At 41.6% G+C, this 27482-nt stretch overlaps 1 protein-coding gene across 1 annotated transcript in view; it reads left to right on the top strand.

Moving 5' to 3' along the window:
* KLHL14 (kelch like family member 14) overlaps positions 1-25629 on the top strand; it is a 56061-nt gene extending 30432 nt beyond the window's left edge. The window contains exons 3-8 of the mRNA XM_057364985.1: positions 10973-11062; positions 15490-15568; positions 21645-21835; positions 21992-22150; positions 24828-24985; positions 25420-25629. Of these exons, the coding sequence (XP_057220968.1) occupies positions 10973-11062; positions 15490-15568; positions 21645-21835; positions 21992-22150; positions 24828-24985; positions 25420-25560 (818 nt within the window). The 3' untranslated portion in view covers positions 25561-25629. The remainder of the gene's footprint in view (positions 1-10972; positions 11063-15489; positions 15569-21644; positions 21836-21991; positions 22151-24827; positions 24986-25419) is intronic.
* Positions 25630-27482: the final 1853 nt, after the last annotated feature.

Here is a 27482-nt window from a genome sequence, read left to right as displayed (position 1 = left end):
CGAGTAAAGCATTGTTTTTCCATTGGAAAGGAGTGACTCTTTTAGAAAGGTTCCTTTTTTYCCCCGTGTAGTTACCGTTTGGTGCCAGTTTCCTCACGTCGGCTTTCCTCTYCCTTCCCCCTGTGCTGAGGAAGCACGCTCTTTGTGAAAAGCGAGCATGTTGTTTTTACCCAGCTCGCAGATCATTATTAAGAGAGGGAGGGAGAGAGATTTGGCGTTGTGTTGGTGGGGACGGGAACTGTGCCTGCTGTGTTTCAGTGCGACTGGCGCRTGGAGTAGGAAGGAAGATGTGTGCGGACTGCCAGAGAAATCGCTGAGCGCTCCTTGCGCAGTCTGGGTTCGMGGAGCTGAGACCAGGCGAGGCAAAGCAGGTATGACTGAGAGCCGTGCCAAAGCCTGAGCACCTGCCGTGCCCATTGCGGGCAGCCCGAACCGGCGGGGCTCAGCATCCGCCAGGATTGATGCGCCGAGCATCCCCCGGCTCGTTCGTGTACTCCGTTTGATTTCTCCCCTTTCACGCCGAACACGAGGAACAAGCAGAAGTTAACTGCTTGGGAGGAAGCTGGCGGTGCCTTTTTTTGTGCTGCGTTTCACCTCTTTTGTTTTTTGGTTGGCTGCAAAACCCGAAGCCTAAAGATGATTGAAACGCCTCTCCCCGGGGCGGGGGAGCCGAGCACACCGCACCCCATCTAGCGGCTTAGCCTCACACTGCCGGCGACAGGGAAATGCGGCAGCAGGAGGAAGAGGAGGAGGAGAGAGAGCTCCTGCGACTCCGGCCTGGGGCTTCGTAGCCTTCGGACTCCGCGGCACCTGCGTGGGTGATGCAGGGATGCTGAAGCAGCAGGAAGGTGTTCGCTGTGTGTCAGACTTGGGGGGATCACACGCCAGGGACTTGCACCCAGCTCGGAAAGAGTGTTAGTGATACTAAGCCCTTTGGAGTTAAGAAATGTGTGAATTAAGCTGCCTCTGCAACCTTAATTYGGCCTCTGTTTGCATAAGCACTAAGATAAAATCTCCAATGATATCAGACACCATTCTTTGTCACATGTCAGTGCACACAGAAGGGAYTGCGCTGAATTTCTGCTCACAGCATTTCTCCACTGTTCAGCAAGTAGATCCTGTCTGTCACATGCTTCTGAAATCTGAAGACAGAATTTTTTCACAAGGTTTCCTTCACAGACTTCACAGCAACAGAGGCCAGCTGCTTCATGGACTTTCATTGTGGGAAATCACAATCCTCTTGGTGAGAAGCACATTCTATCATTGTTCCCCTCTTGCAGACAAGGAGCAGAGGTGCARTGTGGTTAAAGTCAAAGGTGTGTCCTTTATTTTGGGGTGGCTGTTTCAAGACCCCTCAGACCATGCTTTSCAGATGGTCTCTCCCACCTACTTCTGTTGCAGCAGTGAGCACGGAGCACTCCTGCATATCAGGCACAGGGATCAAATCAGGCTCTGAAAATGAAGCAAGGCTAATTGGTGTTCTCAAAACAGGAGAAATGGGTAGCTAGATAATAAAAAAAGAAAAAGCTTAACCCAAAATGAAAATATACTTTCTTCTTTTCAGGATGATTTTTCTGCCAGATTCTTGCTTTGAAAGGACTCACTGAGAGGTTCTGAGGAGAGACTGTGCTAGCATGAGGGGTGGCCTGGATTGCCTGGGCTGTAAGAGGGACAGGGGCCCAGCAGCCCTGGGTTAGAGCATTTGAAATGCTCGGTTTTATGTGCTGAGGTTGTAGTTTCACAACTATTGCAAGCTAGTCCAAACTAGTGCTGCTGCTCATATTTCAGCCCTTCCTTTCTTCTCACGGCCTCGCACTCCTCACTCCCAATTTGTGAGGCCAGCCAGGGAAGCTTAGTGGGGAACAAATCAGGGTTAAATTCAGTGCACCTTAAAAAATAATGTGGCTTTTTGATTGTTTATTTCTTGGCTTCATCCATGCATCAGTCATCACAAAGAGTGATGGGTCCTAAAACAAGAAAGGGCAGAAGTGTTTTTTGCAATGACAGTTTCCATAAGCCTCTGGTGTACATGGTACTTCAGCAAGAAGGTTCTCCTGGGAGCCAGGGGGTGTAAACACGACTAGATTCCACCCAGATGTGCAGACAGCCAAGGAGTGTGAAGACTGCAGGAGTTCTGGATCAGTATGTGCTGGTGTGTTTGCAGATTTTGCTATCTCTTCCTCCAGTCCCAGTCCTTTTGCCATGTCCCCTCTGACCTCACCCATCCTTGCCCYTTGCACTTCCATTCCATTCCTCAATTCAGTCTCCACCAGAACCTGGTCCAAGCCATGTTTGCTAAAACAGTCCMAGATTCATTCATACAGACTCTGTTCTCAGTCCTTGCATTCTTTCACCTAACTAACTGAAAATTATACTATCCTGAACAATACTCTTTGCAGAATAAATGCCTTGAACAAAAGATGCAAGCCAGTTGAGGAGGATACTTAGTTATGKATGTAGTAAGTATTTGGGATTGATCACAACAGCTTTACTTTAGTCTGCTGTCTATATCGAATCCTGCAGTGCCAGCATGGCCAGCGATTTGAATTAATATGACTTTTCATCCTGTTTGTCAGCAGTCCATGACCATGCACTGTGTGTGATTTGTGAATTATTTGTGATTCCGTGTGAATGTGGTTCAGCCCATGAATTTCGACACTTCTTGATTTAAATAGCAGCTATTTGTGCTGTGATACTCGGCTTGGTATTCAGTTTTGAGAAGCGTGYTTTTCCATTTGTTTCCTGCCTAGATGTTTTCTAAATCCACAAAAGGTTTTGAGGACACAGGAGAGCGTTTCTGGTAGGAGTGCTCGTATGGAGTGAATATTTTGGATTGTTATGAGCAGGCATCACAACACATTTTTCACAGCTGCTTTTTATGAAAATATTAAACAGTACTCTTTTCATACAAAGCAGAAAAAAATGAACATAAATTTGGTCCACATCTGTTAATGGATTTTTTTGAGCTATACATTCTCATTTTGTCTTCTGTGTATAGGTTTACAAAATAACTCATCTGTGCCAGTTTTACCTAAGTATGTGCTTTTGCTGCCTAGGCCAAATTTCCTGCCATGAATTTGAAAATTTTCTGTGGGTTTGTCTCTTCCCCCTTCCTTAGGAGCTCATCTGTGGGGAGAAATCTAGGAGAAAAAAATTTCTGCCTGGTTTCTGTTGGAGAAACCAGCCTTTGGTGTTACCTAATTCGGGGGGTCGATTCCTATGCTTCCTTCTGTATTTGTATTTGTCTGGCTGCTATGTGGACATTCCTGCTTCTGCATGCTGTGGTTGGGCATGCTGGAAGTTAGTCATGTTGGATTTCAGGCTTTTCTTCAGATACCCATATGAGGTATATGTCTTCTGGGAAAGGAAGCTTTTTTCCAGGTGGTAGGCATTGTACAGATCCTTCTACCATTTTCTGTTTCAGCTTGAGTGCTTCAGGTGTGGCCTGGAGTTCCTTGTAAACAAAACCTTTCATTTGCAAATGCTGAAGTATTTAAAAGGAAAACATGAAAAATCTGTAGCAGTGAATTTTAGCAGTGAATTCAGTTTATCTGTTATGGATGAACTTAGGTGTATCAAAGCTGCTTTTTTAATATGGTGAAATATGGGTACACCCCTCCTCCATGCAGAGTTTTCCAAACGGAAAATCTCATTTTTCTTCTCTGGAATGACTTCCAGATTTACTGGGAAGAAAAAAAAAAAACCTTTTGGTAGCTCTAAAATAGTATGTTATTCAAGAGTTGAGAGCAGAGTGGGAAGTAGTGAGACCGAGAGAGAATATTGTGAGATTCATGTTTTGGGGCAGTAGGGGCCAAGACATAGTGCTGCATGTAATGAATGCTTTGAAAGACATGGGTCCCCGAGCAGCATCAACAGGATCCAGCCAGGAAAACACAAGGAGGGGCTGTGATTGTCCTGAGCTTGGAAGGCTGCCTTCAGAGGAGACCAGGAGAATGCCTGCATCTCAAGGTCGGGTGGAAATTGAGCCATAAATGAATGCAACTGGTCACAAGCAGTTGGGCTTTAACACACCATTCCTGGTTATGGTTTTCTGCCCCATGGCACTGTTGGAGAAGGGAATGCATGTCCCTGAGCTGACATCTTGGAGAATCTGAAAGCCCCCAGTGGGACAAAGTAGTATTTCTTTCCAGAGCTTTCTGGGAATTCTGCAGTGATTTTCTCCCATCAGGGACTATTCATCATTTCGTCCATGAGAAGCTTTTGTTGTGCAAAATGTCACATCATGAGACATTTATGATACAACAAGATGTCATTTCCAAGGAATACACATTGGGCTCTACTTTAGCAATTGTAAAGCCAGGCCTGAGTAGGTACACAAGATGTTCTACTGGGGAGCAACCATCACTAAGGTAACCGTGCATAATTCATGGTGGTGGACAAGTGTCTCTTGATAAATTGTCTTGACAATTGTCAAGAACAATTGTCTCTTTGAACCTTTCCACAGGACCATGCATTGCATCCTCTGCTCCAAGTCGTGCCAAGATGTTTGGTGTATTCACTGTCATGAGCATGTCAGACTGCATCAGCAGCTCACCTGCATGGAGTCATTGCCATGGGGAAGGCAGCAGGGGGACATTGCAGAGTGTRTTTTCTGTGCACTGCATAGGGAAGATTGTGTCAGGGGTTTGGTAGAGGAGCATCAGTTTTTAAGGTGGGAGTGCAGTGTTTTTCTTATTTAAACACTGTTGATCCAAATAGGCAGCTTTATAGTCCAGGTGAAATCCTTGCTTGCAGCTATTGTCTAATAGGCTAAAAAGCCAACAGAACATTCTGCCATAGGGTGAATTTCACCCATGGGAACAGACAGGTCTGTACTCAGAACTTTYGTCCAAGTAACTTTAAAGCAATTTATCTCAGGAGGGAGCTGAGCAGGCCAGCTATTCCTGATGTCATGTTTGCCTGCTCTGGTGTGTCAACATGAATTTAAGTCTCTTATTTTAGATGCTTGCATATGAAAATTTTAGCTCACTAAAGTGACTAAACTGAGAAAATCTCCTGACCTCTGGAAAACTTGGCTGGTGTTACTCTTGAGAATGTATAAAAGAATGACTCTTGACATTTGAATCAAGGAAAAACCTTTCATTATTAAGAAACACCTTCACAATGAGCAATACCCTACTTAATATGGAMTATCATTCACTGTGTTGTGAGAAGACTTTGATCTGCTCAGATAACTCTTCCCTGGTGCTTATGTTATCCTGTAGCCTCAGTTGAAGTGTGGACTGTATCCTAGATGAGCTAAGCAGCACTGTGCCCATCCTACTTGTGATGGCCTGAATGAAGTTGCCTCAAACCTGGCATGGGAAGGAAGAGGTAGTGAAGTTTCCATCTGAGCCAGTGGTGTTCTCAGTGGTGCAGCTGGACCAGAGCTGTATCAGTTATWTTCCCTCAAAGGTGACTTTGAGGCACAGTGCTTCATCAAAAGATTTTCTTTATTTACCCTTTATGGTAACTGCTGATGGATTGTTCCAGGCTTCCATCAATGAGCTGAGCTCAGACTTAAGGCTGGCATTGGCATGTTACTAGAAAAAACATTTCATATGTATTTGTTTGAATTTGAGGTGACAATGCAGTTTGGTCAGGAATGTTAACAGGGTTGTTTGCCACCTATGCTGATTATTTTGTTCTTTTAACCTTACTTCATTATCTTTTGAGCAGAAAATATCAGTAGATTAATATCTGGTGCCTTTAAAGTGTAAGACTACCCCCACATTCACCGAGGCTAGAATTTCATACTTGTTGTAGTCAGTCTTKCCCCACAGTTATTAAATAACAAACAATTAGAGAGAACAATTCACAGAGGAATCYTAGCATTTATTTATATAACCTCCTTGATGAAAAATAACAAGTAAMATTCTGTAGTAAATATGTAGCTTTTCTGCAAATGATGTATGAAACACAGAAAGGTGAGCAGTATCTGATATTTTGTTCTCAGGAAATAATTGGACCAGCTTGGTCTGCCCAGCATTTTGCAGATAGCATTGGGAATGAAATTAGTATTGAGTCCCTGCATGAATATTTTGTCTCTGCCACGAGCAACTCACAGTCCCCTAAAGTGAGTCTGTAGGTGCCTTCTGTACTGGAAAGAGACATCTCTCATTGCTCTGCCCTCTTCAGAGCTGTACAAATAACCAGTTTTCAAGTAACAGCAGTTGAATATTATGTAGCCAACAGGATAGGCTGTTAATATTGTGGAAGGTCATTATTGACTCCATATGTCCTCTGATAATGACATCCTCATTCTGGAAACACACTCTCCCCTTGCGTCATCTGCACAGGTCATTAGAGATGCTGAGCATGACTTCTTGGTGTGTACTGAGTCTTGAAGGGGCTATGCTCAAGCTGTGCAGTAGCTGAGGAAGAGATTTCTTGGCTTTCCTTACAGTACCTCCTGTATCTTACACAGCTGAATGCTTCAGGGCAGGGAAAAATCTATGGGGTTGTGTTTTTTGTCATTTGGGTTTGGGGTTTTTTTGGTTGGTTTAGTTTGGGTTGTGTTTCTTTGAGTATAGAAATCAAGTACAATTTCTGGAAGGAGTTTTCAGCAGAGCAGGGGCATGGCTTTAGGCTGTAACACAGTTTTCAGATCTCTTGGGACCAGAGCTCAKCTTCCTCCTGTCTTGAGAAGTGCTATCCCTGTTCTCCCTTCTTCCCTGCTAGTTAGTGTTGAATTGACAACAGACAGGGGAAGGTGTAAGGAAGAGGAGGAACTGATGACCCTTTGATTAATGCATGGAGAACAACCAGATGCTGTTTCCTAAATGTGCAATTATTGGCAGAAAGTAAGCAAAACTGGGTAAGAGAGAGCACACACTGTTGTTTGTAAGGTGTGTGAGGGGTATCATGGAGGTGCCTTTGAGGCATCATTGCATCTAGTTGACCTCACAGGCATTACAGTTGAGCATTTGATTGCATTGGCATTGGCTGTAACCTGCAGTCTCTGATTTTGAAAGTAGGTCCCACAACATTGTCTGTTACCTTTCATTAGCTGAGCTTTGTGAGGATTTCTTAGATATCCTGATATGCAGTGCTGCTGTGTCTTTCACCTGCACCTGTGTCTTAAGGACAGCCATGAGTATCACCTCCTGCACAGTGTCGCTGATGTTTGTGTAGTGAAGTATTTCTCAGCAAGCACCACTRCAGTCTTGGACTCCTCTGCTTTCTAGATCATTCTCAAGTATAAACCTTCCATTTGGTTTYGACCTAAAAAGCTTTGCATGTTGCATATCTGTACCTGAGAAAGTGCCTCCCACCTTACCAAGGGTCTCCTACCAATCACACATCAAATGTGTGGGAAGGGAGCTGGTGGGAGTGTTGTCTTCAGCAGGGCTGTTTGGACTTGTTTGTGCTCTTGGTCCAGGAAACCATGGGCATCCTGAGCTTTGGGAAATGTGTGAGGGGCAGGGATGTAGRAGAGATGGTTTCTGCCCTCTCCAACTAATCTATTTATATCTGTCTATCTCACATATTTCCCTGGCACCTATCACCTTGGCAGCTAAGCGTGTTTCTCAGATGACCATGGCTTTTTTAATCTTCTCCTCTTTTTAATAGTGTTTTCGCCTTCTTTTCAAATGTGTCTTTAATAAAGTTAGGAATTCTTGCACAGGGTTTTATAAACATGTGTTATTAAATTTTAAATCTGTTTTGAAAGTGCCTCTATCCTACTCCCTCCTAGTAAAGTGACCTTTTTAAATGGAGGGAAGTGGGTTTAGATGACAGTCATGATAAATGCGGTCATGTTCACTCAATAAAATAAGGCCCAGTGCATTTGAGGATAAATCAGTGAAATGTACAGCCCCACCTGTCTGTCTCCATCATTCATTTCCACTGTCACTTTCACAGTGGCTGATGGATCACAGTTGCTGTAAAATTAGACAGCCTTTAATCTCATTTCATCCTGATTAGCTTCTCCTTACCCTTTCCCTCTAACTCACTGACTGACACGCTAAAAACTCACGCCGGGCTGTGTTTGAGCATGGAGTACAAACTTCTCTTCAAATACCCTTTTTGTGGGGCAGGCAGGTGTTCCAATGAGTTGAAATCGAACAGTGAGAAGATGAGATTTTCACACTATTAAAGCAAAACAGCAGACAAAGACTCATATAAAATTAATCAAAGCAGCAGCCTGGCCARACTCTGATGGGCCAAATTCTTCCTGTTACACCTTGGCAAGCCTAGTGAGTTTGAGAAGACTGTTCCTACAGATACTGAATTTAGCATGCTCATTGCCATGTAACTTTGACTGTTACCTATGAAAAGTTAGGTCCTGTGTGGGTATATGTTCACAAGAATTGCAATTTACAGCACAAGTTTTCTGTGCTCTCAAGGGACATTTTATAGCAGAAAAAAGAATTGTTCATTCACGTRGTTTTGATTTCTGTGTATAACTCATGATTCTGAGGGGTCAAGGAGAAGGACTGTGAGGTGGCTGATTTCTCAGTTTCTCAGTTACAGTGCCCAAAGCTYCATTCCCCCTTGGATGTCCTCAGTGTTGCTCCATCCTCCCTGTTTTTCCCAGCTTCCTCCAGCCCTATGGGCAGATTMATGAGGGAAAGAACGGAGTTTTCCCCAAAGCTCTGAGAGAAACAAAGGTCACAGTAGAGGTCTGAAGTGTTTTATTGCAGTCACCTTTCTTTCTGAAGGCCAAATATTAGCCTTCTTTCTAAGGCAAACTTCCTTTTAGCTTTCCCATGAGTTATGGATGGTAGTTTGGGTCATTTGGGCCCAATCCTGTGCCAGTGGGAATGCTGCCATTGAGTTAAGTGGGAGCCGGGATTAAGCCATTAGTTTTCAAGGTTTAATTATCATCATAATTATGGGAGTCTTATTGCATACCTTATATGTATGGAAACAGAAGAAAAGCTTAAAGCAGAGTTTCATCCTCTGTTGACCCTGTTGTTGTCAATATGGTGGATAAATAAACACAAATGTTTGCAAAAGTGAAAACACAATGTGAAAAACATGCATGTGTGCTGCCTGCAGAAAGTTATTTTTATAAATTCTGGAGCTCTCCAGATTGACTAACAGAAAAAGCTGAGGGTGCAACCACCACCTTGGACCTAACTGGAGCCTATAATAACCTATAATTGTATTAGGTAAAAATTGAAGGCCTTGCAGACTGGTACTGGGGRGTCGCTTCTTGAGAGGAAGGGTCCCAAAAAGCATCCAAGCAAGGCAGCAAATTTCTCATGGGAGACCAAATTCCTTATTTACTACAAGCATCCACAGAATCAAGAGAAGTTCTGTGGTTTTGAGAGGGAATATTTTAAAATAGGAAAATATCTAAAACTGAAGAGTGAGATAAATATGATATGGTGGCTCAAAAGATAGCAAAAACTGACTTTGATCTTTCATCATTCCTACTACTTAGGAATCTCTAAGTAGTATAAAATCTTTCGCAGTGTCTAGCATTAGATTCCCAGTTCCCAGTTAATACATTAGGTTCCCAGTTAATACAAAGGTTCCCATTAGGTTCCCAGTTAATACAAAGTGAACCAGTAACAAATAACCTTAATTAATGAACTTTCACTGTACCTGGCCACCTAATTTAAGAACTTATGTGACTTGTAAGAGCACAGACTGTGCAAAAGATATTCGACCTTTACTAGAACCTAAAAGCATACCCTATTTATTCATCATTGCCTAGGCAAAAACTTCAGTAAGAAGCTTAAATGAGCCCGCTTGATCTTTAAGAAAATGTGTCCTAAATAGCAAAGCTGTGCGTATTTCTTCTTATTATTATTTGCATATGCTATACTSCACAACTGCATTCCGAGAAAAATAAAAGATAATAAAACAAATGAAATGAGAGATATATCACCCAAAATAATCCAAGTGTGAGATAGGCTGCCTCTTCTTTTTTTTTTTTTTTTGGCATTGGCAAAAGAGCACAAAGTAAGAGCTGGCCCTGAGTCATATTGATTTCCCACTGCACTGGTTTCCTAAGTGCTCTGTTGATCCGTGTCAAGCAATAAGTTCCCTGCCTGTACATGCACATCACCTCCCCATTTGTCCTCACCTAGATTTAAGGTGCCCATATGATGAGCTGAACAAGGACATCATTTTTCCTACTGGTGTCGCTGGGCCAAAACTACTCTATGGGGTGTGGTAACTAATGCTGTGTAAGTTTACATTTGCCATATAATATCATTATAGTGGGTATGGCACACTGCAATAATATGGGTGCATTATGCACAAGTAATCCCTATTTTTACATTTTAGCATTTGCAGTGAAAAACGTAAATTTTTAGAAATAGATGTTTTTATCTTTAGCTGGCCTGTAGTAATCACGATACCTCCCCCGCAAGAAAGGGAAGTTGCAGCCCTAATGCCACAGTTTTGATCTTTGTTAACAAAGGGCTTCCTGATTAGATGAATAGAAGATGTGTGATTGTGCTGCTAATGACATTGTACAGGAAATTAAGCGTATACATTTGGAAAAGGCATTAAATCAGCAGGACCTTAATTTAAAAACTTAAAACTGTATGGAAATGCAGCTTGTTCATTGCTGTGTAATAGAAAGCTACTGAACATACTGACTCTTCTTGTGGAAACATTACCAGCAGAACAAAGCTGGGCTGAGGCTTTTTTAATGTTTCAAGCATACTAGGATTCCCAGCATCTGCTTATTTTCAGGGAAATATCATGCAAATTCAAGTTCTTATTACAAGTTCTTTTTCGAGCAGCATGTATGGCACTTGGGCAGGTGAGGGGGTACTGAGGGACCAGAATTTCTAATTTTTTTTCCTTAATTATTTGCAAAATTGAATAGTGTAAGTTTACTGAATTGAATAGTGTAAGTTTACTAATAAGTGGCTTTGTCTGTTGCTGAGTCAGTGGACATACGTGCTGGAAATTACGCATTCTCGTATTATTTCATACCGATTATAAAAGAAGATCTTTGATAAAATCAGTATCCTGAGCTGACAGAGGATTCTTGCTTTGCTTGCAGTTATGCCATACAACAGTGCCCATCACTGTGTCGTGGAAGTGGAAAACTTCTTGTTTGTGCTGGGAGGAGAAGACCAGTGGAACCCTAATGGTACGTATTGAATACTAACAGGCAGAGGCAGCATCTGCCTTCCTGTGCCTGCCTCTCTGTCAGGTCAGCTGATGTAGTGATTARCAAGGGATTTTGAGGACCCTCAGCCTAATTGTTGAGCCTAGTGGAGGCTACTCCTCGGTATTGATGCAATAAATATCTGGTACTTTAGCATTAGCATCTCCGTCATTCATCAGCTCCCACATCCCTTGAGAAATGCCACAGGCAGCAGAACAGACTCTTGCAAGTGCATGCACCAGGCAGCATCTGTTAAAAAATTTAACCTTCATTTCCAGTCTCCTTCCAGTCATAATATAATAATGCAATTGCAGTAGATGAATGCTTCTTTTCTATTGTCAAGATACTTGCAGCTCAAGTTGTTAATGTGTTAATTATCTAGACTTTGAGATTCTTAAACTGATCCTTTTTTCAGTCTTGTGCAAGAGCTTCTCATATAGATTATCTGCTGCTACCTTCTTTGATTTGATTACTTCATAAATTTACCGCAAAGAGAAATTAAACAATTTAACAGGCTTCTGAGCAAAGCAAAAGGAGAATACCATGCCTTGCAAAATTCACAGAATTGTCAAGACATTGTTAAAAAGCTTGCACACGAAGAAAGAGTTGTAGTTGTAGCAGTCTGTGTAACAGAGATAATTATGACTGAGAAACCATAAAACAGCTTGCAGGTACACATTTTTACTTTAAAACACCAGAGGATCCAGCTGAAATTACATATACTGCATATATTTTATTGTGAATGCCCCATTTCAGCATCTGCACTAAACCAAATTATAGAAAATTGTTACATCTGTTCACTCCCTRAAACCTGAGACAAACAATCCAGGCCATCCTATAAGCATGTTTCTGGTGTAGTTAAGAATATCACTATATGTCTTACGAGAAGAGCCCTATAGTTTTATTGTTGAATGTCCTTTATTTGAAACAGGAGACGGCAAAGTATCCCTAATGACAATTTCTTTTAGGATCGTTGGCCACATCCATCCAGTGAGGGCTCCTGTTGTATTTGGTGGTAGGCACATGGATAGGCAGACCTTGTTCCAGTTCTTAGTTAAATGGCCATGTCACATGAAGGGTAAAAGAAAAGAAGTATAATTACCCCCATTTTAAACATGTGGCAACTGAATTGCAAGGTGGTGGAGAGATGGTACAGTGGGTACATATCCTGCATCTGAGATAGGAGTCAAACACAGTTGTTTTTGAGATGAATAGTACCCAAGGTCTAAGATTGCCTAGATCWAGATCATCTCCTGAGCTGAAGATGTTGCTGAAGACATTTACCAACTTCCCTGTTCTGTGAATACCAGTGSTGGGATTCTTTTCTAGAGAGAAGATAGCAATAAAAAAAGGTATGAGCATTGCTATACTAATCYCTTTATCATATGGATCTTACTTGTCACTGAAAGTGGACCTGAAATGATAAACTACATCCTGTGCTACAGCAGGGTATATTCTCTCTTGAAACCAGTTTGCTCTAAGTGTGCAGCTACATGAGAGCAGCTCATTCATGCCCGCTTGAATTTATGTAGAGGCCTTTGTCTTCTGTCCTCAGAGCACAGGATGTACCTGGATCTACCTGGAACCATCTTGCCAAGGCTTTACAAAGCTTCTGCTTCAAATGAGAATGTTCCAGGTGATTTTTGCAATGTAAAGAATTGTCTTAGAGATGGGGCAGTGGAAAGACATTGCTTTAGCCATCAGTCCATCTGGTTCTTGAGAAACTGCACRGACCCCAAAGAGTGTTCACATCTCCTCTGTGCTCTGCTGACTACATGACAACCCAGAAAGTATGGCAGACGTTTTTTCTCACATTTTTATGTCCTCTTATGGCTGTGCCTGAGTAAAAGCTGATGAAACAGGGTGCACAACATAGCTGTAGATTTAAGACCAACCTTGAAACCTTCAAAGCCCATCACCTTTTGTCATGGCTGAAGAGCAGAGAGCAGCATCTGCTTCCTTTTGTCCCATCATTCGAATTTGCTAATCATGATTTCTGTCCACTTGTCCCGAGTTCTGTGTTCTGACAGGTGCATCCTAACATGTGCAATCTCCTGACTGATGAGCAAGGCAAAGTAATAGAGTTCTCTTTCAAACTGAAATCCAGATTTAAACTACAGGCAAACCAGTTACACCAGGCAGATTTAAGTAGGTCATCAGGCCCTTTCCTGCTGTCACAGGCATCATATGGTCCTCTTTTGTAAATTTGCTAAACTACATTTGAAAAGCAGTTGGATTTCTAGCCCCCACTACTCCTGCTGGAAATTGTTAGWGAATCCAATTGCTCTAAATGACTAGGAGCCTTATTCTGATATCCAGTAAAATGTATTCTTTGACTGCCTAAATCACCTTGTTCTCATGCCAAGGTTAGCCTTTAGTTTAATAGTTTTTTCCCCTCCTAGAGATTTGTTCCTCTAAAGTATTACAGACAGCACTCCTATCCCCTTTCAGCTTTTGTATTTCCAGGTGCAACAGGCCAAGTTCTTTGTCTCCTGCCATAAGGTGAACTTTCTGCACTTCCTGTTGCCATAGTAGCTGTTCTCTGTACCTGTTCTAGTTTGATTTCATCTCCCTACCTGTGGAGGACACAGATTTGTATCCCGTATTCCCACTCTAGGCTTAGTAAACCCTTCTTCTTCCCTGCATTGTACAATCTTCTACAACCACGGTGTTTGTAGTGAGTATGTGTGTGACACATTGTGTCCCGGGTGCCCGAATCATGGGTTTGTAGGCAACAATGAACAAGCTGCTGTGTAACTAATGAGCACTGAAGTCCCAGTAACTCTGAAAAGTGTGGTGAATATGGCAGCATTGAAATTGAGAAAAAGCCAAAAAAAAAAATAGAAGTCCAAACGCAGGATCAATTTATATTATGTTGAATTCCTGCTTTTTAAAATACAAAGATATTACTAAATGTCTTAGGGAAATCTAGAGCTTGTTCTAGCTGGCTGCTACTGTTTTGCTGCTTATTGAATCGATAGCTTTCTTGTCTGTGTACACTAAAGGAATCCAGGTAGGGACTAAGAGCAAAGCCTCACTTCACTAAGGCCAGTGTCAGAATGACCAGCTGCCCTTAGAGTGTGGGCATCTCACCCGATGTCTTGAGCTGGTGCTGAGATGGTCATGTCTTCGAGTGGCRCTCAGCAGGGTCCTTGTCAGGCACCATGCTGGATTTGAAGGGAGATGCTGCATTCTTCATCAGTCCTCTGCTCTACTCTCTTCATAAAGAACATGCTTATAACATGGCGAGGAAATCACTTTACTTCCAGAGCGGTCAGTGCGGTTTATTTCTCTGTTTTCTTGTAGAACATGATCCTAAATTATTACGAATACAAATTCTTGCTGTATTGTTATTCTTCTCCATGGTTTTGATGGKCTGTTTACACATGCTGAAGTAAGCRTGGAGTGGAGCAAGCAAAGCGAGCCAATCCTGAAGAGGCTTGTCTGATGCAAAAATATTCAYCTTGTAGAATGCCCAGTGACCATTTATAGAACTGTGACACAGGGAGTTAGGTTTTTCTGCTGGCCTGTGAAGCCTCTAATTCAATTTTTTAGTCACACRTACATAAACAAAGGTTTCTGTTTTTAAAATGCTCATCTATTGAAGTCTCAGGTGTTACAGGAAATTGCCATGCACTCTCATGCTTCAGTTTTCTTGCTTTGATGTCAATCTGCATGTAAAATAAGGTGAAATCTTAATATCGTGAAGACATGAACACAGTTCTTGGGCTTGACAGCAGAGAGAAGCTAGTTAGCTGGTGTATGTTGCTCATGCTTCGTATTTTAGCTAACACACTTGGAATAAAACTCTTAAGAGTGTATTGCCCCTTCGATGCACATCTGTAATTCCTTCTAACTTACACYGAAAGTACATGGTAGAATAAACCATCTGGTGCAAACACTGCATACCCCATGCTGATGGCTTATGCAGCTCCAGGTTATTTGCACAAGGGGTTTTTGCCATGTTCCACGTAGAAATGATGAGAGGAGAAAGAAAAGCACATGTTCTCCCTTTAWTTTTTTTTACCTCACATAAAATACTCTAGTCATAAAAATACCATGGGGATGCCCTCTTTTGGGCAGCAGTTTTGTTTAGTGCTGTGATTTATTGTGGCTGTGAAAATACCACAGCGTGTGTAAGTAAATTTAAATACACATTTTCAAGATCTTATTACAAAGACCAAGAATAATCGCTATCTGCTTTTACTGCTAGTGACTGCTAATTCAAACCTTGCAGTGCCCCATTTGTTGAATTATTACTGTACACATAGTGTAATCATACATTGTTGTAAAAGGGGGAACCCTTCATAAAAGGTGTCAACTTGTGAAGTGTGTGTAATATATATTACAATCATGATGTTAAATACATGAAACAAACAGCTGAGTGTCAAAATAATCTATCTTTACAGGCAAACACAGTACAAACTTTGTTAGCCGATACGATCCCAGGTTTAACAGCTGGATACAACTTCCACCCATGCAAGAGAGGTAAAAACCTGCTATGTGTTTTTCAATTTCTGTTTTCTCATCCTAAGAGCAGCTGAGGTTTGGTTTAGTTCTGGTAGTAAGGAGGCCTATAGAAGCATTGGAAACACAAATAAAACTGCAGCCTGCAGTTGCATCACATTTGTCTCTTTAATTTTTAAAACTTCTCTGACTCCAAACTCCAGATGCCAAGTCCTGCAGTGCTAGCTCATGCAAAATAGTCATGGACTTTATGCAATTACTGRTTGCTTGAGTACAATCTGAAGGAAGTCTCCATAGTGTCCTGTCATGTTCTGTGACTGAAATGTCAKGATGAGTTTGYRGTAAACAAGCAGTAATTATAGCCARATAACTGAAACCCTCACATGTTGACTCCATCCTGTTTCACCACACCAGCCACGAAAAGCTCTCCTGAACATGTCTCCACTTGTCAAAGGATCCTTAGTCCTAGGTGGCCTTTGAGTGAAGTTGCTGTCAGCAAGTGCARATTAGAATTGCTCATGTTTTAATCTTGCTGTGTACCAAAGAGCAAAGGTGCATGTGGACTTGAGCAATGACTCGTAAAGATGACGTGAACTTAACTGTGGACCCCAAATCCTACCATTACAGAAAAAAAATCACCTATACCTGAAACTGAATGTTGCATGTTTCATAAGAATATCAAAGGCAGAAGATCCAAAGTTACAATGTTATTTGAAAAAAATATTCAGTGTCCTTCCTTTACTTCAGCATCCATTTTCTCATGGATCCCATATACAAAAGATCTCACAGTGTCTSCCTCACATGCTTTTCTTATTCCATGCCAATATTACAGTTCTTTTTTTGTTGACTGTCCACAGTATTCAGATGTCTGGCAATCATAAATGTATTGGATTCAGTTCAGCCTCGTGATTTGAGGTGTGTCTTATGAGATGCATGGAAATATGGCTGTCTTTTCAAATTTCCAGGGGTAAAATATCAGTGCAGATTTTTTCAAGGACCTTTGTTCATGATTCAGTTTGATTGACTTAAGTCCCCACTTAGGCAGCACCCAGCCTTCTCCCTCTTTTCTGCCAGCACTGTGGGATAACCTTCCCAGCTGTGAGGTTTTACTTAAAAACAGAGGGACACTTTCCACTCTGGTTCAGCTTCCCAGACTGAGTCACTGCTGGCTTAGGTGTTGGTGTGGGGGAGACAGGAGGTGAGCATCAGATTGGGCATCACTGTGCCCAGGAGACTGACTGGGAGACCGACTGGTGTTTGTGTGGAGCCTGGAGCTCTTCCATGGAGCCTMATCTCTGTCCTGATGAGGCCCTCTGGGTATCTCCAAGGAAAATTCCTGAGGGCTGTTGGTGGCTGGCTGAGCGGTTGGGTTTATTGGGCTGACAAAGTMCAGAAGGCAGAAGTAGGCAGTTGAGGGTTGGAGAAAGGACGCAGTAGGAGTTTCTCCACCTCCACATTGGCCAGCTGTGTTTCTCTGGAAAACCGTGCAGCGGGTGACTGGCCCTGTGCTCTGGCTGAGGCTGCCGCCTTCAGCCAAGAGGCAGAAACTCAGCTGTGCTCCTGCTCCTGCCCACAATAAACTGTAATGTTCAGCACATTGGTAATGAGAACCACAGCTCCTTAGGGAGGTACTGAAACACCATGGATCACTCATACATAGTTCCTTCTGCATGGGGCTTTGCTATGACAACGTAAATTGTCACCTCTTTTGCCCAGGACACATAGCTCCTGGGCTTACCCATTGCTTTTCTTCAAAGGCTCCCAAGTGTCAGGGCTATTGCTGGAAAACAGGGATTATAAAATCACTTTCTAAAATGTTTTTGATGGTTTATTTACACRATCCTGACAACTTCCTCAGAGTTGTTGGAACCTTCAGAGGTGGGGACTGGCCCAGTTTGTAGAAGATCATACGAACAAGAGAGAGCTTTTATGCAATTACGTTTCCCAGCTCCTTTAGTGAGATAAAGTTCCCATTAAAGTCAACAGGCTGTTYTCCCCCTGCTAGGAGTACAGGGTCATGCCCTGTCTCTGCTGGCATAATGCAGGCACCATTGACAAGACAGACTGTTTAATCCGTTTTTCTGAGCCATTATGGTCCATCAAGTCAAAACCTACTTAGGAATTTTAGTCTGAGAATAATTGGCTGCATRGACTATAATAGCTCCTTTGAAATGACTGCCAGGTAAATGCAGGACTCATTCACAGGCAGTATATTCTCAAGTCAAAAATCTGTGTGAAATATTTGATAAGTAAACTTTCATCTCACATGTCAAAATCCATATATGATTGATTTTACTGTATGAGCTATAAAGAAAAGTTTAATCCCATTATAGATTCAATGTCACCAGTGTATTTTCTTTAAAGCCAAGTTTGGTTTCTTTTCACTTGAGGAACATCTCAAAAACAGATGCTTTTGAAAAGTGTGTTATCAGGAATTTGTTGTTTAGAGAACCAGCAAATGACTCATAAGCTTTGGAAACACACATCTGCCTGCCAATKCGATAACAACAGGAAGGTTTTTGGAGAGCACTTCAGTTAGACTAAGACAGATACTGAAGGAGCAATCTTTGTAGCAGTTGTATCTGAACTTGTGGTGTGAGCCTCAGCTGGACACCTCAGTCAGAGCTGTTGAATCTTGCCAGCTTAACACAGAGCTTTTCAAGGTGTATGGAACAAAACAACATTTAAAACAACTTGCKTTTTCTTATATTCTGAGTTAAAAARTTTTGTTTGAAGACCAGCAAAAAGCATGGTGTTGTATCAGGTTCTGAAGAAGCTCAAATGGAAGTGGGAAATGAGCAGGTCAATGTACTCTCTGAGGCTGAGTGAGGTGAGAAAAGGCACAGAAGAAGAGATAATAAAATTTAACATTTTATTTTTGTGTTTGACTTTAACAATAGTAAGGTCAACTCCTATTGAGATTACTTATTTTTTAAAATGCAAAGCATGCACTCTCTAAGTGACTCTGAAATCAGGTCCAGACATTGTGATTATCAGTAATAGCATGGTAACTTTAAACCTGAGACTGGTAGTTCTATTTGGTGTTTCAGGGCATAAATTCATAATGTGTRAAAATCACAAGGAAGATCTTCCCTTTTATATGTGTATACTTGAAAGAAGAAGTTGGTTGGGTTGATGGTTGAGTGAAGGAGTGTGAAGGAAAAGCATTTTAGAGACCAGTGAACATCAAGTACCTTCAAGTTCTGAAGAAAATCACAAAATAATTGTCTTGTTGTCCATATTCAGATCCTGTGGTACATTCTTGCTATCTGATTAGAATGGATAGTGTCTTCCCAGTATCGAAGGGAAAGTTTTCATGCAAAGATTGCTGTATTATAGTTTAATCTGAATCATATTTTACAGCAGTTTAAAAGTCATCACTTGACAGCATGCCTGTACACACTATGACAGCATGCCCTTACACACTATCATTGAAAACTCAAAAAATCCCAGAAAGCCTAAAATATTTGTGACAGAASCTACCGAGTGAATGTTCACATCCAAGCTGAAGAGTGAAGTGTGCTGATGCTTTCATTTTGGCTCCTTATAGTGACACTGTGTGGATGAAACCAGGAGTACACGTACAGAATATCGTCAGTGAAATCCTGGTTAAAAGAATAATGCATGCAAATTGTGTCTACCTCTGTTTATTAAACCTGAACTAAAAAAAAAAAAAGCAAAACTTGCTGAGAGCAGTTTGTTAATGGGTTTGTCAGAGAAGGTGCACAAGGACAGACGAGTGGATGGGGGAGCACTGGCAACAGGCAGCCTGTGGGTTTGTGCCTTGTGGCTGCTGAACACAGGAAGCTTGGAAAATGTGTACCTGCCCATGCARGCTCTCTCATATCCAACAGGATGTGATTTCTACAGCTTTTCCTACTTTTGGGGCAACTGTGGGCTGTGTTGCCTCAGGCCCATCACATATTCTCAGAAAGCACATGATTGCCTGTCACACCTATAGCCTCTGTCAAATTAGAATGAAATCAGCCAGCAAGTTTTTTTAGGAGACAACAGTAGGCAGACATGGGTACATGTACAGTGTAATCAAATTAGCTTGGTTTCCATAGAATATCAGGCTAAAAACATAGATGCACAATTTGCTGCCCGACCATGCAGAGCAAAATATGCCATCAGCTTCTATCTGCCCACTGACAGATAAATTAAATGGTCTTATTTAATTCATCAGTTGATCTGGGAACACTTACCAGTGTTCCTGTCCTCATATTTTCATGGGATTTTTTTCAGTAGTCTTCCCTGTGGTGGAGTTTCCAGCCCCACTCAGCAAAGGGTGCTGTCCCACACTGTCCAAGTTGCCCATGTCCAGGCAAGGTGAGAGCAAAGAAATGAGCAGGAGGTGCCCAGTGACCCTGGCTGGTGAGGAGCCCTGTCAGGTGTGCACCAAATCACAAAAGTAAAGTCAGAAACAGGCAGTGATGCATCAAATCTGTTCCCTCAACACCCAGCCAGCCCTGATGTTTCCATGGCTGTGTCTCTTGGTGTCTGTCTGACTTCTCTTTCAACTTACAAACCACCAGCCAGGCTCAGACACATTTAACAAAGGGGCACATTTCTCCAGAGTGTTAAAGGACACTACAAATTTTGTGAAGATAGGTAGCTGTGCAAAAGAGCAAGATCTTATTCCTGCCTTTGCTGAAGGAAATGCTCCTCAGCATGCCTGGCTRGATGTCAGGATAGGGACAGGACACACCAGACTTTGCTGTCTCACCTGGTCATGGGTGGCTCACAGGAAGCCTGGGGAGGAGTTGGACATGCTGGAGCTGTTCACTGGGGGTGCTGTGCTCTGTGTGTGCCACTGCTCATCCCAAATGCTTTGCAGTGGTYTGCAGGTTCAAGTCCTTGATGGTGCAGGCGACCTTCAAGCCCCTGAGATTTACTGCCTGAGTCAGGATGGAAATATGCAGCTGCTCCCAGATTCAAATGAAGGTGCCTGGGCAGGAACCAGAGCGCACTGAATCAGCCACAGAGCAGGGTTTGGCAAGAACAGCCACACTCCAGAGTGCCTGCTTTGCAGGAGCTGTCAGAGCTACACTTTGCTGTGCCTGGCCTTCYTGCTCATGTCTGGGCTCCCACGTCATTCTGGTTTCACCCAGGAGAAATTTTTACACTGGGGACTGACAGCTCTTGTCATTCAATATTTTGTACAGCTCTTCATCCTAGCCCAGCTATGCTCTTTTGCAGTTTCYTTTCTCATGTTATTGCAGCTTAAAATTAAAGGTCTCTACTCTAGGAAACATTCCTGCTGCTGAATGATCTTTCCCTGGAATGAGCTTTCCCTGGAAGTGGATTACACCAACCAGAGTCTCTCAAAATCATCCAGTATTCAATTTTTACTTCATCAGCAAGCGCTCACCATTAATTTTGGAAGCGCAAGGAAGACAAACTAATATATGCCCGACAGTCCTCGCCAGAAAAATTAACTTTTCCTGCATACCTGAGTTGAATGTAAAAGCAGACAGGTGGCTAAAACTTTTCTCAGGGTTAGTTGGATGAAGACAGACCTCTTTTGAGTTAAAGGGTGGAAATGTAGCGTTGTGGCTAGCRTAAGGAAAGTTGTTCTATTTGCAGTACTGCAGAAGGAAGAAAAAAATGATAATTGAAGAAAAATTTTGATGATGTGGTTCTCTTAGTAAATTGGGAACAATGACCCTTGAAGGACCATAAAGAAAGTGAATGTCAAGATAATTTATTATTGTTACATTATCTACCTCATTTTTCACTTTGTCTTACTGAGTTGTTATATCCCTTACAAGGTAATGCCCCAAACATTAATAAGCACCCTTTTATCTTTCACGGGTGTGAAAAAGCAACAAACAGCTTTGAAAAGGGATATTTTCTGGCAGTTTTACGTGTGCCTAATATTTTTTTACGTGAAGTGTGTATTTGATTAGCAAATCAGCCACAGTCTCTAGGATAGCTGTAAGCATGTGAAGCTCCTGGACAATTGTCTCTGATGGAGCATTTGAAAGGAGCACCTCTCTCAGTTCAGGGAGTCAGCTGGAGAGGGGGAAGAAAATATTTGACATGGCTAATTGGTYTGTTGTTGGCTTGTTCTGTTGTGTYGTGCCCTGTCCTCCAGGAGGGCCAGTTTCTACGCCTGCCGCCTTGACAAGAACTTGTATGTCATCGGTGGAAGAAACGAAACCGGCTACTTGTCCAGTGTGGAGTGCTACAACCTGGAGACAAATGAGTGGCGTTATGTGTCTTCGTTACCACAGCCCTTGGCAGCCCATGCAGGAGCCGTTCACAATGGCAAGATCTATATTTCAGGCCAGTGTCTTGTATAACTCCTGCTGTATAAYCAGAAAATCAACCCAAAACCACCATTAAAAAAAATCGCAGAACCCCAAAATCAGAGAGCTAAATTCCTGCTGAAGCACAATTTCTTTCTTTATATTAATTAGCTAATATGTATTTACTTTGCAGGAGGTGTTCACAATGGAGAATATGTCCCSTGGCTGTACTGCTATGACCCTGTGATGGACGTCTGGGCCCGAAAACAGGACATGAACACAAAACGAGCAATCCACACTTTGGCTGTAATGAATGATCGACTGTATGCAATTGGAGGAAACCATTTGAAAGGTCACATTTTTAATTTTTAGAAAGTATCTCAGTGTCCCACATCTCTGATAAAGGATATTTTTGTTAGACAGTCACTGTTAAATAAATTCAAAACCAAGCAACACAATTTAACAGGACACTTGAGCCAGCAATTTTAAAAACATTTTATGCAAATTATTTTAAAATTATAACAGTACATTAAATAGATGAGTAATGAATGCTTTAGATAATAAAAATGGGAGCTTCCATTACTCAAAGGCATGGACAATTTGTCATTACCAAGAATTCAATGAAACAAACAGATTATTCTTTGACCYGAAAGTACCAGCAATATTTTCCTCTGTAAATCATTTTCCAAAATGTGCAGTTAAAGAGAGCTTTRTTCAGAGCAACACACAAAAACAAGCTCCTGATTTAATGAAGAGAAAAAAAAGCAAACTTCTAGTCATCAAATATTAGGACTAGGCTCTTTAGATCCCTTTTTAGTATTAAATGTAGCTTGTTTATTATAACTCTTTTTAGAGGTCTCTTGTTTTTATCTTTTGAAAAAGTGTTATACTAAAATATCTATTGCTTAGGCATCTGGTGTTTTTATCTTAATACCTATATGTCATTGTGGTTAGTGTTAAAGAGATGCTTCTTAATCCCACCACCTAAACAAAAAGCACACCTCCTGCTCCTTTGTCCCATGACAATATCTGATAGTTTATGTTCACTTTTTTTCTTCTTCTTTAATGTTTAAAATAAAAAAAAAAACAACAACAAAAAACTCTCAACAAGATAAAATCATAATATAGAAGAAAAAGTTTACTGCCAGTAAGGTCAGGTCATGTGTGACTCCAGTAGCTGGGTCTCCATGACACTGTAAAGCCACATGCTGCTTTTGGAGATCTGAGTGTCTGTGGAGCATGCAGGGGACAAAGTCCCATATGTAAGTTTTCCCTGATGAATAGCACTGGTGCATAAATCCCTGCAGGCAGGTTCATGGCTCCTGTGCCTCCACTCCCCACCCCCAGTTGTCATGGGTGTTTCTGGGCTGGATCTTAGTAGGGGAAGAGGGCAAAAGCTGCTTGCACATAAATACCTGCAAATTTTGTAGCGGTTTCAGTGCTCCACAGTGTTGGCTTTTCCTCCTGCAAAACTAAAATCTGTCACAGCTCTCAGATGCCTGGGTTTGCATCAGCTTGAATTGCTTCTATTCTGCCGCCTTCTTTCTTCTTCACAGTGTCACCTACTTCTCATAAGCCTTGCATTTTTGCCTCTACAACTGTTGCCCTGGGTGTCTTARTTATGTATGTTCATACACAGTTATGTATGAACTGCTCACTGTTGAGAGAGGTATTTAACATCCAGGAAAGACATGAGTGTCTGGTAAAAGGACTTTCGGAAAAAAATTGGTTTCTCCTATATAGTGAAAGGAAGAACTGCAAGAACAGAGARGAGGGAAGGGACTGAAGTGTGGATGAAACAATACAAATTCTCCATGGGCAGGGAATAGCAGGGCTCCATGGGAAAGCCCTCCTTTGTGTACCTGGAACTGTGTAGTAGTATTAGTGATGCATTTATCACATCACAGCTGATCATGTGCATACTGCTTTTGTTACAGAGCTTTGGATGTGTTCTGGGTGCACAGCAGTGGCCTTTTATGGCCCCTTGAAAAACTTAAAGCAGCAAAGAATTATTTCATATTACCAATTCAGTCCTGACATAAATAATGTTCTAGAAAACTGCTTCCTTGAGAAGTGCCAATATCTCCAAATACTCTTTTTGCAGAAAATTTCGCTTTTCTGTGCTGTCATACCTTGAAGGGAAGACTGAAGTATTAGGTAAAGCACCTCAACTTAATAAGAAAGTCCTTATTTTATTGATGATCTGCTAAGGAAGGTAGTTTGAGATAGGAGAATGCCTGAATATTGGAGCAGGGACTGGGACTCCTGCCTCTGTCTGTGTTCAGCTCACTTCATTCATATTAATTGATACAGCTTGAGAATCTTGAGCAGAGACCCCTCTGCCCTTTGGTGATCAAACAGCAGCAGTCACTTGGACCATTTTTTGGCCTATCAGGGAAGATGGGACCACCATTTTTTGTGGTAACATTTTTTGTTGCCTTAAAGACTKTACCACAGCTGTGTGCTTTAGGGTRCACCTTAAATCAGCTGGARAATTGAAACTGTCCTGCACATCATGTCCATCATACTAAGTACTTTGTCCCTCTAGAATCGAGTGGCATTGGTTGTCTAAGCTCTTCCTGGACTTGYTGGACATTGATTTCYGWGCAAAATTCAATCCATTCACTTTTSAATAGATTAGATCTGCTTACTTTTGAGAGAGACTGCCAGGACAGTCTCTTCCTACATCTTCAAACTTGTATCAGCACTGATAGATGAGGAAGAATTTTGCTTGAACCAGCTTGTGTCACTGGTAAGTTATTACTGAGTGTTTCCTGATGCAGTCAGGTTTTCCATAGAACTAATGGCAAAAATCTTCACCAGATTTATTTGAACTGAAATAATGAAGCATTAATGTTACAGAAGTTGACTTAAATGTGTGTGAAAATATTTTCTAGAAAAAGGTTTAACAATTATGYTGTAATCATAATAATGTAGTTGTAACTGTAATTTAATAAAGGTAACAGTAAAACAAGTAATAAAACACTATGTCATAACACATKTTCTTTTTTCTCAATGCCCTCATSCAGGTTTCTCCCATCTCGATGTAATGCTTGTGGAATGCTACGATCCAAAAGGTGACCAGTGGAATATCCTTCAGACTCCGATCCTGGAGGGTCGCAGTGGTCCTGGCTGCGCAGTCCTTGATGACAGTATTTACCTTGTAGGAGGCTACAGCTGGAGTATGGTGTGTACCTGCTTTCTACAGTCAACTTTCTTTTCCTTCTGASTTCTTGTGGCTGGTCCATATAATGTGCAGATGGGGTGGAGAGGAGATAAGGGGGGAATTAACTGCAGGGGCAGGTTTGGGTTGGTTTTCAGCTTGTGGAGAGCATGGAATGTTTTTTCACCTTCGTGCTTTTCTATTTAGATAAGTTATTATTACACTGTTTTCAACCATATGGAGTAATTTGAAAATCAAGTGATTCATAGGACTATAGGCTTGTGAGATGCTTGTAAAGGAGACTGATTTTCAGAGGCTRGATGCTGAAAAAAACCCCAAACTCTTTAAGGGTTTCTAAGTTAGAGTGATCATGAGTCACTTTCAAATATCTTTAGAGCTGTTGTGTGACTTGGATTTCACCAAAGCCACATTTAATATGAGATTTTGTTCTGCTACAGGGAGCCTACAAATCTTCTACYATTTGCTACAGTCCTGAGAAAGGGACTTGGACAGAACTGGAAGGAGACGTTGCGGAGCCCCTTGCAGGACCTGCGTGTTCGACTGTGGTATTGCCAGCCTGTGTTCCCTACAACAAGTGATGGTCTGGGAGCACTGACACGAACACTGAGTGCATTTGGGAAAACAGTGACGGGTGACGTAAATATTTTATTAGAACAGAATTCCTGTTAAAACAAAGCTACCATAATTGACCCCTCATTCCATGTTTATGCTTTGGGAGCAAACTGAAAGAAAAGAAAAACCAAGTGTTGTCCCATCTCAGATAGGTGCTGATGTCTTATGAAGCAAGTAGCTAAAACACACCGAACATTACATACTGACAGACTGCCATTTCAGACTGATTTAAACTTTYCCTGCTGCAGAGACACTCCTCACGTCAAATTTAACTTTAAAAAATAAATGATGGCTAACTGTTCAATACAGCCTGAAGAGACAAGATCAGTATTGTGCATTGTACCTACCTGCATGTGATCTGTGTTGAAGTCATGAGGATGTTGTTTTCATGAATGCTTCAGAATTCAGATAGTGAAAAGCTCACACTGCATTGCAGAATTGTCTCCTCCTCTGTAATCCTAACCTACAACTACTTCATATGCTCTTCAAGCAACACAGCATCAGAAGATTATAAAAGGTAAAGAAATATCATTCAGTTTTTGCACAGCTTGGCAACTAATACACTCTGCCTCCAAAGTCCCCATGTGCAAGTGCAGCAGAAAGCAGACTACAATGAAAGCTATGCTTTACAGAGCAYTTCTTGCAATAGCAGCTTAGGGATTAGGATCAAATTCTTCTAATCACACTTGTGTAAAGTCAGAGTCATTTCACTGAAATCACATGGAATGACTGTTTTTGCATTAGTATAACAGAATTTGAATCCTACAGCTTAAAATCTGGCTTTGTAAAATAAGTTGTTTCTATGACCACTTAACRAAGCACCAGAAACCTTACTTCCTTTTTACTAACCTGTTAGATATCAGCACCTGTGCTAGTTCTTTCCAAAGACATGGCTACATTTACTCATAAATTTATTGCTTTGGACTCTGAAGTGCTTATGCACATTTTTGGAGAGGCATTGGTAAGTAGTTAAAGTAGTCCTGWGTGGTTGATCTTAAGATGCACTGTGAGAGAGTTTTACTTTTGATCCAAAGTAATATRAGGCTAGACTTTCCACTGCCTTATAGCCTGTGTAATTATTTACACATTGCAAAGCTAGTTCAGAATGCTCCTACATGGGATCCGTAGCATTTAGGATTTGCTTCATGAAGTCATAGTTGCTTGCACAAATCAGACTGTCTGTGTGTTAAGCTTATGTCTCTCTGTCCTGGCTTTGCAAAAGCAGTGACAAAATCTGAGCCTGATTCTTCACCACCTTGCAGTTAACAAACATAGTAATCTGCACCTCATTAAAGTATGTGCATAATTCTTCCACTGTGGTTTACTAGTGCTGCATTCATTATCCTCAGGACCACCCTCCTCACTGGTGTAAACTGATATTACTCCATTGAAGCCAATGGATGTACTTTATATCAGCTAAATATCTGGCCTTTAATTTGCCTACTTGTAGCTGGCTGCACCAGRTGAAAGGCAAAGGACACTCAGATCCTACATTTTCAACCCTGCACATATCTTTCACGACAGGACTTAATGCTAGTGCATTAAGCAAGAAACAGGAAGCTACTGGAGGTTGGTTTCTGCTGCAGAGGCAATAGATGGGAGAAAGACTTCATTATTTGCTCTGCAAAATAGAAAAAGGGTGAATGTACACAGAAATTACACTATATATTGATGCTTGAGAGCAGTATAAATAATGGAGAGCAAGTACCATGGGACTGTTTCTCTCTGGCATCAGTCCAGTTTTATTGCAACTCCCTTGCTTGCAGAAGAATTACACAACTTGTAAAATTGGAGTAATGCAGTAAAGACTGATACCATACAAATGCAATAATCCAATTGATGAGGTAGCTGCACGCCTGGAAAAAAAAATGTTTAAACAAAATAATTA

Source organism: Malurus melanocephalus, unplaced genomic scaffold (assembly GCF_030028575.1).
Source record: "Malurus melanocephalus ecotype Western Australia unplaced genomic scaffold, MMel_1.1 scaffold_46, whole genome shotgun sequence".
NCBI lineage: Eukaryota > Metazoa > Chordata > Aves > Passeriformes > Maluridae > Malurus > Malurus melanocephalus.
Note: the sequence above shows the minus strand (reverse complement) of the source record. Positions and strands in the feature narration are given on the sequence as shown.